Source organism: Uloborus diversus, chromosome 1, assembly GCF_026930045.1.
Source record: "Uloborus diversus isolate 005 chromosome 1, Udiv.v.3.1, whole genome shotgun sequence".
Classification (NCBI taxonomy): domain Eukaryota; kingdom Metazoa; phylum Arthropoda; class Arachnida; order Araneae; family Uloboridae; genus Uloborus; species Uloborus diversus.
Window position 1 is genome coordinate 31,487,506 of NC_072731.1, and position 12,525 is coordinate 31,500,030.

At 31.1% G+C, this 12,525-nt stretch overlaps 1 protein-coding gene across 4 annotated transcripts in view; it reads right to left on the bottom strand.

Annotated features, from left to right (window-relative positions):
- The window catches only part of LOC129234525 (coiled-coil domain-containing protein 148-like), a 46,954-nt gene continuing 34,429 nt past the window's right edge, over positions 1-12,525 (bottom strand). For all 4 annotated transcript variants that reach the window (XM_054868537.1, XM_054868536.1, XM_054868535.1 and 1 more), the window contains exons 10-12: positions 11,151-11,268; positions 9,414-9,548; positions 1-259 (exon numbers count right to left, since the gene is read on the bottom strand). In XM_054868537.1, the coding sequence (XP_054724512.1) occupies positions 89-259; positions 9,414-9,548; positions 11,151-11,268 (424 nt within the window). In that variant the 3' untranslated portion in view covers positions 1-88. The remainder of the gene's footprint in view (positions 260-9,413; positions 9,549-11,150; positions 11,269-12,525) is intronic.

A 12,525-nucleotide genomic window follows, 5' to 3' on the forward strand; every position in this document is an offset into this window, starting at 1 on the left:
TTTAGTTTTATTGAGATAATTTTGTATATTTAGCACAAAATATATTTAAATTTCTTTGTACAATTTGTAACACTAAATAGATTTAATATCATTGTTGACTAGAATTTCCTTCATTTGTTAGAAAAAGTGAAGAAACAGTATCTTTCCTGGGTTCTCTGGGAGGGTGCAATTGTGATAAAACATGTCTTGCGTATTCTGAATTAAGAAGCCCCGCCTCTCGGAGCTGTTGTTCCAATCTGACTCGAGGATCTCTAAGCACCTGTGAGAAAAAATTTATATTACTTTAGATTCGGATAAGCTTTTGAAATCCTAAATCTGTAACAAATATTAATATAAATGAATCCAATATTAAATTCATTTTACCATAGCAGTTAAATATATCAGTTCAGATAGCTTTATCAATGAATTTAAATGCTTCAATATTTATAATTTGAGTTGAAGGTGTATTAAATGGAAATGATTACCTTTGCAGTGGCTAACCAGAAATCTTACGTAGTTTTGATCTAAATTTGTGATAAAAATCACTTGTTTGGAGTTACATGAAATTTTTTTTCTTGTTATAAAAATGTATTAATTTCAATATCTTTAACACTTAATAGAACCATACTCAGGGTTCGAAAATATGATATTTTCGAAAATATTCGATATTTTTATATATATCAGATATTTTGATATATATCCGATATTTTCAATCAGTGCAAACTTAAGTCTTTTCATAGTAACTGCTTCTTCAAATCACTGTTGTTTATTTTCTTATATTATTATCATAATGCATAAATTTTAAAACTAACATTTCTTTCCTCATTTATATTCATAAATATAAATTTTATGTAAAAATTTACGTACCTTTGAATGGCATTTAAATATTAATGATGTTTACAATCATTTTTGAAATGTGGTAATTTAATGTATTAGAGATAACATATAACATTACTGGTATTGTTACTGGCTATTACATTGTATACTAACTTTTATATATATGTGCTCTGTAAAACTGACCACATATACATCTGCCTAGTAAAATCACAAAAAAATGTCATAGTATCACCTTCATAAATATAAAACATCTTGTAAAATTAAAACATGAAAAAGTTTTTTAAAAGCAGCATATGTTATTTTTTGATTATATGTATGTTAGAGTTAAAATACTACTTTAAATTTTTGATGAAGTTCAATTGAATTACCTAAGCTGTAGCTGCTTCACACATTTTTCTTTGGTTAGCAACTTTTATGAACTTTAAGTAAATAATATGCATTAGTCAGAACACACCCATAAGACATTTTCTTTTTTTCTGACCAACTTTTAACTAGGTATTTTTAATGTATATTAAAATAAAATTGCTTCATTACTAATAATTTTATGATTATAAAATAAAGAAGGAATACTCCTAATGATTTATTTACATGATATCTAAATGTAGTTTTATGCTTTTTGGTTATTTTAAAAAATAAATGAATATTTTAATATGATTAACACATCTAATGTTTATATAAGGTCATACTTTGAAAAATAAATATTGAAAATATCAAAATATCGGATATATATCGGCAAACCCTGATCATACTTGTTGAGAATGCCAGTTTTTAAATGTGTGAATTGTCCATGTCTTCAGTGTTTCCATTAAATTTGATCAAGGATTTTGTTAAGCCCAGGTTCACATTTGCATGACTTTTAATTCTTCTTCTTTACTGCCATGACAGCACTAAGTGGCCTCAGCCTTCTAAAGAATCTTTTCTTTGTCATGGTCTTCCAGCTATTTACTTACAGGTGGTGAATTCCTCCTTTGGCCATCAATCCATATAAGATTAGAGCGACCCCCTAGTTGAATGTTCACTGTTGAAGCTAATCCTATTTAAAAATCTTTGGCCAGCCTATTTAAAAATCTTTGAACTTTTATAAATTTCATCACATCATGTTCCTTGAAGGTATGGCGAAGTTCTAAATTTGAGCATATATGCCAAAAAACACCATCAACTTATAATCCTTCAAAGATGGCTCTTAGTATCTCACTCAAAGACACCTGTATAATTTTAATCATTCTCTCACTGTCCAGGTTTCTGAAAAAGAATATGGGAGTATTGGTCTAATAAAACATGAAAAACATTACTAGTTTACTTTTCCTATTTCCAAATTAGACTTCAAACACTTCTTTAATCCTTAGAAGCATCTATTAACAGCACCAATTCTCTGTATTTCAGAAGTGCACAAATAAATAAAGCATCAAATTCAAATTTATAAGTACTAATTGGTAGGTGGGTGACAGAGTCCATAATCTTAGCACACTTATCTATTTTGTCTTTCCCTGGTTGACAGTTAGGTGCATTTTACCTGCTTGTCTTTTCAGGACTAGGAATGCTCGTTTCAGGTCAGAAGATTTCTTGCAATACTATCAATTTCAACAGCAAATGCAAAAATATGCACAGATTTAAAGAAAGTGTTGCTCTTGTGCTTATCTTTGAGTCATGAATGATCATTTCTAAAGCAATGCTAAAGAATAGGCATGCCAGTACATCACCCTGTCTAACCCCATTTTTAAATTCTATTGGTTCAGAAAGGTCACCCTAGCTTTTACCCGCCCCCCCCTCCACCCCAACAAGGAAGGGGTTATAAGTCTGACATGTCTGCGGTACCCTAGCTCCTAAACAGATGAACCAATTTTGCTATTTTTTTCTGGAAGAGACTTGATCCAGAGTGTTCCTAGCTAGGTCTCCTTTTTGTATGGCTTTAACTACTGGTGATGGTGTATCCAACAAGAAGTCAAATGGATCAGTGGGCTTTGGCAACTACTCTAGCCAGCAGTACAAAATTCTCAGTGTAGAGGTCTCCATCAAATGGGTAAGCTTCAATGTTCTGGAGAAGTGCCAGTATTGCCGGGCAGTTGAAAATATGTCCTGGAGAAAGTTCTTCATCAGGACAATTTCCACATTTCACGTAAGTCCTGGTGTTGTCTGCATTTATTTTCATGCCACAGTGGCCTGTACTTAATCTGGTAATTGTCTTTGTGATTTCTCTGTTAGCATCTATCTCGCATATTTGATGATTTATTTTGATGGTTTTTTTCTTTGAGTCTATACGGTAATGGCATTTGCATCATGTAATGTGATCAGGTTGTTGGTATTATTGTTTAGATTCCTTGCCTCTTTGGACAGTTTATCTGCTGCCACATTGCCATCAACTCCCACATGTGCAGGCATCCATTGCATGGTGCATGATTTTTCGTTTTGATTGTGGATTTCCTGTGTGAGTCTTGAATTCCCATGTGTAATTGCTTCCAGAACAGCTTTGGAATCCTGATACACCACCAGTCCATCACCTTTATTTATATCATTCAAAGTTTTGTATCCCTCTAGGCCTCTTGAATTGCTTTCAACTCGCAGGTGAAATTTGAAGCTACTCTAACTATTGAAGGTGTCAATTAAAACCCTCACAAATAAACATTGTTTTTTAATTATGTAGTGAAACCTTAATTGTACATTTAAAATATTAGTAGAAATTAGTTTTTTAAATATATTTGAAGAAATGCGTTTTGGATTCAATACTAATAATAGGAAAGTGTTGGAATTATATGTTTTTATCGCTCTTTTTTTTACAGCGGAAACCAAATACGCAAGATTGTACAATGAAGCTCACATACAATGAATGACAAAAATTCAAAAAAAGAAAGAAATATTTGCAGTTACATCCCTTTACCTGCCCTTGGCAATATATAATGACGGTCTTAGAAGAATTTTCAATTTTCTATCTTGATTCTGCTTTTTCGACTAGCAAGTTTTATTAGCTCTGATTATCTTTCCTTTTCCATGTCATCCAGAAAAAATTTAAATTTTATGTGTTCTAACACGTGGAGTTCATTTTAATATGAGTTCAGCAATCACATTCGCTTTTTTTTTTCAGTTTTTAATTTAATATTAGTTCTTGTGTGTAACTTAAGAATGGTAAGCTTTATAAGTTTGTCAGAGATAACAAAACCTTGCCCAACTTCAAGAAGTAACTTTCTATTAATGTAATCACAAGCAGTTTTGAAATCTACAAAAATATGAGTTTTTTCTAACCTTCTAGATCATTTGTCCCCAACCAGTTGTTCACAAACCCCTGGGTGTTAGTGAAAATAATATTGTAATGGTGGAACTTCAAATCCCTCAACTAAGTGGTGCAGCTCCCCTCTTAAAGTGAAGGTAAAAACTTGGCTACTTTTTTTTTTCGATGAATAATTAGATATGGAAGACCACGGAACCTCATCTCTCTTTAATTTAACATCACAAAAAAAAACCTTGTAAACTTTCGATTTCGAAATTTCGGTACCAACACATTTCTGAGAGAGAGTTTGGACATCATGCTTTCGTCTCATGTCATAAAAAAACTGTCTACAATTGCTTTTTTTAGGAAAATTTCCGAAGAAAAGCCTCCAAGCCACCCATCATCATTGTTGTTTGCCTAAAATTGCGTTTTTAGAACTTTAAAATCAAAAAGCTGAGGGAAAGTTCCTCTATCCCTTCCCTTAACGCTGCCTAAGATCAACAATCACGTTTTTTAGACTACAATTTAGAACATTTTCCAGTTAAATACCCATGAATTTCTGATTACAATTAATTGTCTAAAATTACGTTTTTGGAGCTTCAATTTTGAAAACTTTCCGAGAGAAAGTTCTAAACCCCGTTCTTTCTCTAAAATCATTAAAACAATAGGCTAATGATTGCTGTTTTAGGACTTCAATATCAAAGCTTTTTCAGAGAAGACCATCTAAAACTACATTTCCATGTCTTCTCCTAACATCATCAAATATGGCCCCCAATTGCGTGTTTAAGACTTCAATTTCGAAAACTGAAATTTTCTCCGAACCTCCCTTTCTCATTCCTTAGAAAACTGAAGATCCTATAAAATTGTTTTTGGAGCTCTGATATTGAAAAATGACTGCTGGGGAGAGTTGCCCATCTCTTCTCTTCACGCCATCTAAGATGGTCAAAAATCGCGTTTTTAAGTCTTCGATTTCTATGTTCAACACTAAAACTAGTAAAAACCATCTTGATATTGCAATAACTTATACAACTTATATTTTGAAAAAAGTGCAATTGAAGACCTGTGACTACTGAAAATAGCTCTTAGAGTCCTCAAACGAAGTAAAAGTTGAAGAATTTGAACTAGATAATGGATCCAGAAAACTGGTAAAAAAATTTCTTCCTTTTCTTTTTTTTTTTCAATTCTTAATACTTGCACCATTTTTAACTTTTGTTTTAAACTCTTTTAATCATACACTAGTCGACCCGTGCGGAACTCCGCACTGTGCTTCGAATCGTTTCATAAGGTATTTCGCTCTTTAAGAATTTCAAAGGAAGAACATTATGAAGAAGAACCGAAAAAAAAGTAAGCGCAGAGAGAAGGCATGTAATTTAAAGACATCAGTAACAAAACCTCGTTAAATACAACGTTGTGATAATTTGATCATTGCTCACCTTTTGGTCGTACATATTTTCAATTCAAACATAAATATCATTAAAAGTGGTTGAGTAGTGACTCGTGAAAAAGCAAAAATTGTGCATGTGAAAAAACAGGTTGTGGCAAATACAGTCCTGCCCATTTGAGCATCTGACAGCAAAAAAAGAAACAGTAAAGAGATATTTATTGGCACGGATTCGAATTGGCGCCATTCTGATTAACAGCCCGACACCCCAACAAACCTAGCAATTGCGCCTTCCTTTTCAAAAGCTATTCATTGAAGGAATGCGTAGTAAAGAACAGCAAAAAAGCTTTTTGCCAAAAATAATAATAATAATAAGATCACGCTTCTATGTTTTGTCATTAACCAGCATGATACGATTTAAAATTATTCGCAAAGCATGGAATTTGATTAAAGAATGACGAAGATCTCACGTAACGATTGAAACGAACATTATAGAGAAGTAATAAATTAGATTGAAAATAAGTGTTTTTATGTTTGAATATTGAACTATTTCACATAGAAGGTTGCTTTAACGGTTATGGCTTAAATGCTTGCACATGTTTCTCTTTTAATCGAACACTTAAAATTCAAAACCAAAACCAGTTGAACTGAGTCCTTTTTTTAAGTGTAATTTTTCGAACGTAGAAAAAATGTTTTTTTATTTCAGCAGAAAGCAGAGGAGTAGAAAATGATTTCTTGCTAATGAAGTTGATAATAATTTTAATGCTTTATATCGTATTCGCGCGAATAAAAAATTAAAGGTTTACTGGGTGAAACTCGTAGTTTTAATTTGGCGTAGTATTTTTTCATCTGTACAAAAGGTCGAACGCTGCTATTAGAAAAATCTACATTTCAGCATACAATGAAAATGTTTTTCTGCACAAAAAGGATTTCCTTTAGGTAAATCTAATACTTTTTTATGCTTACATTATGCTGAGTGGTCTGGATGTAGTCAAAGCTTAAAAAAAAGGAAGAACACCCCTTGATTAACAGTCAACTTTTCTAAATGATAACCGTAGCCTGCATAAAGGAGTCAAAACACCAAGTAGCATTCAGACTGCATTTATTTTATTACGTTTGTATGTTATGAGTACTTGTAATGCGTAATACCAATACAAATTTGATATTATATCAGACAGCCCAAACTTGCCCGAAGTTTAGATAGTTTATAGCCGAACGCTCTACCGAAAAAAACTTATCAATTTAACCGAACAACTAAGTCCAGTGCTTTTAAGCTTTATTAAAATATGAACACACACACAGGCTATTTTTTTTTTGCCGAAAGCGACGTAAAAAATGGAAAACTGCATTAGAACTTTGCTTTTAAAAAATGCTTAAGAACTACAGGCAGCATCAAGGTTTTGAAACAGCAAGGGGCGTTTTCGAAAACTTGATTTTTCGACCGTAAGTCTATTTTTCTTCATTAGCCAGCCTGATAAGTTCTAAAATGAGAAGGGAATAATATATAAGATAAGATATTGAAGAAACATTTTTTTATTCTTGAAAATTTTTACAATTTGTTACCGCAGGCTCCTTGAACCGTTATAACTTAGATGGCAGCACGTGTTCATCATTTAACAGCTCGGTTAAAATTCAAAATAAATTGAACTATGCTATTTTTTAAGCGTAGCTTTTCGAATGTAGTAAAAATGTGATAGGCTATTTGTTTTTTTGCAAAAAGAAGAAAAAATATATATTTTACCCTTCAAATTGAGGTAGTAATTTTTTTATTTGTACAAAGAGTCAAAAACTCATTAGAAGAATATATATTTCAATATACGATTTATTATTTTTTTCTGAACAAAAAACAATTCTATTGTAGTCTGAAATCTTAAACCTGTTACCTGTATATTTTTGCTTACATAATGCTTTAATTTTCTTACCAGAGCCAAAGCTTAAAAAGAAAAAAAAAAACGTTTAACTCAGAAGTAATTTCGCACAAAGTCATTTCAAGTTTTCATATCAGCAAGGAGCGTTTCCTTCTCATTTATTCTATTTCTTCATGGTTGTTATTCACTTAATTAAGTGTTCATGTAATGCGCGATATTTCTCTAATTTTTTGCTGCAGATTGTTCGGACGTGGGCCCGAACACGCATTCTCCTGGTTACGAAGAGAACGCTCTGCCGATCAAGCTATTCAGCTCTGTCGGTCATAGCGCAAATTAAAGTTATAAGTTTAACCGAAAACCTCATTCTGGTTCTTTAAAACAGGTTTTTCGGCTGAAAAAAATTTTTTTAGACCGTGGGTCTATTTTTCGTCAGTAACCAGCACCATAAGCTTTAAAATAAGGCGTAAATCAAAGAAATCGATCAAGAATTGAGGAAAATCTGGCGTAGAAACCAAAAACAGGCTACAGAAATAATATATAAGGATATTACACAAAAAATATTTAAAAAAAACCTCTTTAGCCCCTTAGAAGAATGTTACTAGTCAATATAATGCTCCTCCAAATGAAAAGAACCGGGCTATGAAACTCAAACTGAAATAAATTGAGGGGTGGAGGGGGCATTTCTTAAAAGTTGAAAGTAATGGAGGTAAACGGTGATCATGTTTAGATTCAGGAGGTCATTTCACATAAAAATCAGCAAAAATGGTGTAAGAAGCACTTAGAAGGTTTTTGTTGCCGCACAATTTGCCTTTGTGAAAAATTATCAAAATAAAAGGACTTAAAGTCTGCTGAAATTTTGAGACGTAGCTAGACATTGAAGGTACACGATTTCACTGTCTGTATGCAGCAGGACATCCATCGGCTTAGTGTGAGAAAGATGTCTTCCATTACTCATCAAAGCCCACTAAATTTGGTTACTTTTCTTAAAATTTCAGCAAACTTTAAAAGCCTCATATTTTGCTAAAAGAGAGACAAATGCAAAAAATTTATGAGTTTAGAAACATGTTGGACTATTTTCTTTCAATTGCAACATATTTTGATTTTTTCATCATTACACTATTGTATGGTTTCCTAATCAGATGACAAAGCTAACACTGAGTTATTGAATGTTTTCTGCCAGAAATGTGCTAGAAATATTGCAGAAAATAGGCAGATTGGAAACATTTGGTAGAGGACTTCATCGTGCAGTGGATTAATGAAGGCTGATGAGGATGATGATAGGAAAAAAAAAAGCAACTATGCAACAGAAGGATAAAACCTGTCGCCAAAATAAATAATTGATAAATTTCTCCATAGGGTCATGTTAGGAATCTTAATCTTGTTGCTATCTAATTAGTGTTGTATGAAGAGTCTTATGTGGTAGTTTGGATAAGATTGCTGCTCTTAATCTTTGCAATCCCTAGCATGGGAAATCTTGACTGTGGCAATGCTGAAGGTAGAGCATTACAGAGGAAAATATTTTCCAGGGCTGTTTGTGATTCGAAAATTTTGGATTGTGGTTACCAAAAATTTTGGGCTGACAACACATTATAAAACTGAGAAATTACTTTAAAAAAATTTTTTTTATGATTTTTTTTTTCAATGATTCGAATGATTTTTCTATGCACATTTGAAGTGTTTTTACAGGGGGGGGCTTCTTTATAATTTCCGATAATTTCACACTGTCTTCAGAAAATTTTACTTGAGTCCACTACCACCCCTGGTATTTTCGGAATAAATTGGAATGGTAAATTCTGCCATGAAAGTAAATGCTACGTTGAAAAGTTATTAATCGACCAGATGCTTTCAAACAAGGGGGGAAAAAACTTTTGTAAAAACTTCATTTAATTAAATATATTTTCCAATGACTGAAAATTATTAATCTGTCTAAGAATAAAGTTTTTACTTTCTTCTTATTATTTATTTACAAGATTTTACTAGTTATTTTTAAATTATTTTCTAAAAATATTCACTTTTTCTTTGCAAACTGAAGATATGTTACCAAAAATTAAAGTGTTTGATTAATGTAATATTCGGTACATTCTTTTTTTCAAAAGGGACTACATGCTACAGAAAACAATGAACTGATATTGAAAATGCAAGCTACCTCGGCATCAAGAACAGTGCGAAGTTCGTGCAAAGCCTTCAGAGCAAGTCCTTCAGTGGATGCTTCCTTACGTGCCTGGGAAGCAATAGTGTCTTGCTGAATTCTTTCGGGGTTGTGCATATCGCTCACCTCTACCTGTTTAATGTACAAAAAATAAGTAAGCAAAAGCGAAATAAAAACAAAAAAACTAATGAAAGATCAGGATTTTTAAGAACTGTAAATCTTATTTTGCACGATATTGAGGTTTCAGAATAAGTTGTTCAGAAAATATTAAATATTTGAGGATTTTTTTTAAATAGCAATTAGGTCAGTTCAAAAGATCAGTCACATTGCATGAAATCTGAGCGATACTAGACTTAAATTTTAAATGATGATTTATATGAAATGCATTATGAAAGATTCACAGCAACTATAAAGTTCTACTTTTTTGTCTTTATTTTTGACAATGAATTTAATGTTTCCAAAAAGAATATGGATGATATAAACTTCTTAAAGTAACCTCATGTAAACCTCATGTTTCAAGCCATTAGACAATTTTTCAAATGCCATTCAACAAACACCATAGTAGGGAATCAAATTATGAGCAGATTCTTTACAGTTCCATAAAATCTAGGCATAACTAAACATTTCATGCAAATAAAATGGGTTTTCATGCAAAACATTATAAATTGAAATGTTCCTCTATGTGTTTCTTTTGTACAAAATTAATTGGAAATATCCAATTAATAATGCAATGATGTACATAATCATAGCATTCTAAGATATAGTAAGTGGCCATTAAAAATGCAAAAATTCTGAATCACACTAGGTTTAAGCTTCAAAAGCAGAAACAAATAATACACTTTTATGGAAGTAAGTGATGAAAAGCATTTATGAGAAAAACTGACAATGAGCAATACTGTGCTAAGCATTGTGCATATATAAACTAATTGGGTAAACTGATTTTCAGTGACAAATTTAAAATGATTTCCTTTGAGAAATCACAGAATAAATTATTTCCAATTGGTATGTAATGACCGATATGTTAGTAAGTAAATCAAGTTAAGAATTAAACAAGCTGCTTTCACTCAGAAATTAATTTTGGAAATTTTGATTTGCAATTCTTCAATCAAATTGACTGACTTTAATAGGTTTTTAGAGATAAAATTTCCTTATGTTTTATTCAAAGTGGTTAATTTCTGTGTTCTACTTTTTAAAGATATAGCATGTTGTGCAAAAAAAAAAAGAAAAAACAAATAAAATATGGATTTGACTTAAAGTAAGAAAGTACACATTACATACAGTAGCCCCGACTCTTCGAAACTCTCTTTTTTTCAAAACTCTCTGTTAATTGCCACTCAATCTTTTAGTTCATGAAATTTCTAGGTTTCTTTATATATTTTTAAGGTATTCTATTTGAATTCTGGTTACAGTAGATGTTACTATTGTAATAAATGATTATTTCTATTATGCTGTAGTTTTCTTTTTATAAAACTGTTTTTTATAAGAAATAGTTCATAATAGTTGAAAGTTTTGATTTTCTGAAAGCAGTTGGTCCCATTTACTACGAATAATCGAGGTTCTGCCATACATCTAAAAACCTCTTTCACATAACCATATGGAAAAAAGTACATATGAACATTTTTGTACTTTCATAAATGAATGCAGAATTCTGGAAATCAATATTCCTTTAAACTCTTTGAAGGTTATATTTCAAAAACTATTAAAAGGAAAATTATCTTACGTTGTTTATCCCACCTGTTTTCGTAATTGATCAAGACGTTGTTGGCGAAATTTTTCTTCTTCACGAAGCTTTAACATTCTCTCACGGCGTTCCTTCTGATTTGCGTAAAACAATTCTGTACGATATCGCACCCTAAAAACATTGCATGAAATCTGAGCGATACTAGACTTAAATTTTAAATGATGATTTATATGAAATGCATTATAAAAGATTCACAGCAATTATAAACTTCTACTTTTTTGTATTTATTTTTCACATTGAATTTAATAATGTTTCCAAAAAAAAAAATGGATGATATAAACTTTTTAAAAAAACCTCATGTAAAATATGCTGAAAAATACCTAAATCAAGGCATTACAGTTCAAGAATCCTACAAAAGTATTTACGGTTAAGAGTTTTGCAGCAAGATTTATGTTATATAGTATATATCTTTGTCATAGTTAAATTTTTGTATAAAAATTCTAGCTTAAGATTATTATACTTTCCAAGAAGCAAGATTTTTTTTAATGTAACACATCACCTATTTTCTATAACAATTCAGTCACAAAGTTCATACAAAAATTTTATTGATTGCAAATCTAATGCAGATTTTTTCTGTTTTCTTAAAACTGTTTTTAATGAGTCATGTTTATTTTAAAAGGTAAATTTATGCCTGAATTATTGTCAGAGAGTGAACATTACAGTGAAAAAATAATTATTTCTTGGAAAAGTTTGCATTAAATGTTGAGTAAACTTTTTATGCAATAACTTATTAAAGAAATACAACAAGTGAATTTGCTTTTATTTTTAAGCCTCAAAAACACACATTGATGACAGACAAAACTTAAAATAAATGTATTTATTTGTTTCCATCCAAATTTTTCTTCATATGAGTAAGATAAAAATGATTCTAAAAATCTCAAATTTGCTTCATAGCATAGTTACAAATGCAGAAAGCACAAGTGAAATTCTGTAACATAAATTTACTAATAGAGAGAGAGTGGCTTTGTTTAACACAAAATTGTAAACACTTTATTCACAATTTGAACATGATCTCTGTGCTCAAAGATGGCTTAGTTGTATACAATTAAACAATGTATAAAACCTATAACATGTATATCATATTTTGAATCTAATTTACAAAATTAAATATTCCATTAGATTTTGAACATTACAAGTAATATTTTTTAAGTTACTAACTGTATTTAGTATATGCAAACACAATAACCTAGTGACCACCAGATTCTGGGGTGACTGAGACCTTAATCAGAAAAACATATACGATCTATTAAAACGGGTACCAAACCTAGAAGACGTGGAAGAAAAAAAAAATTAAATAAAATAGTAAAGCAAAACTATGATTGGTCCAATTTTGTAGTCACATGTACATTCTTTCGAGATTCTGGCCAT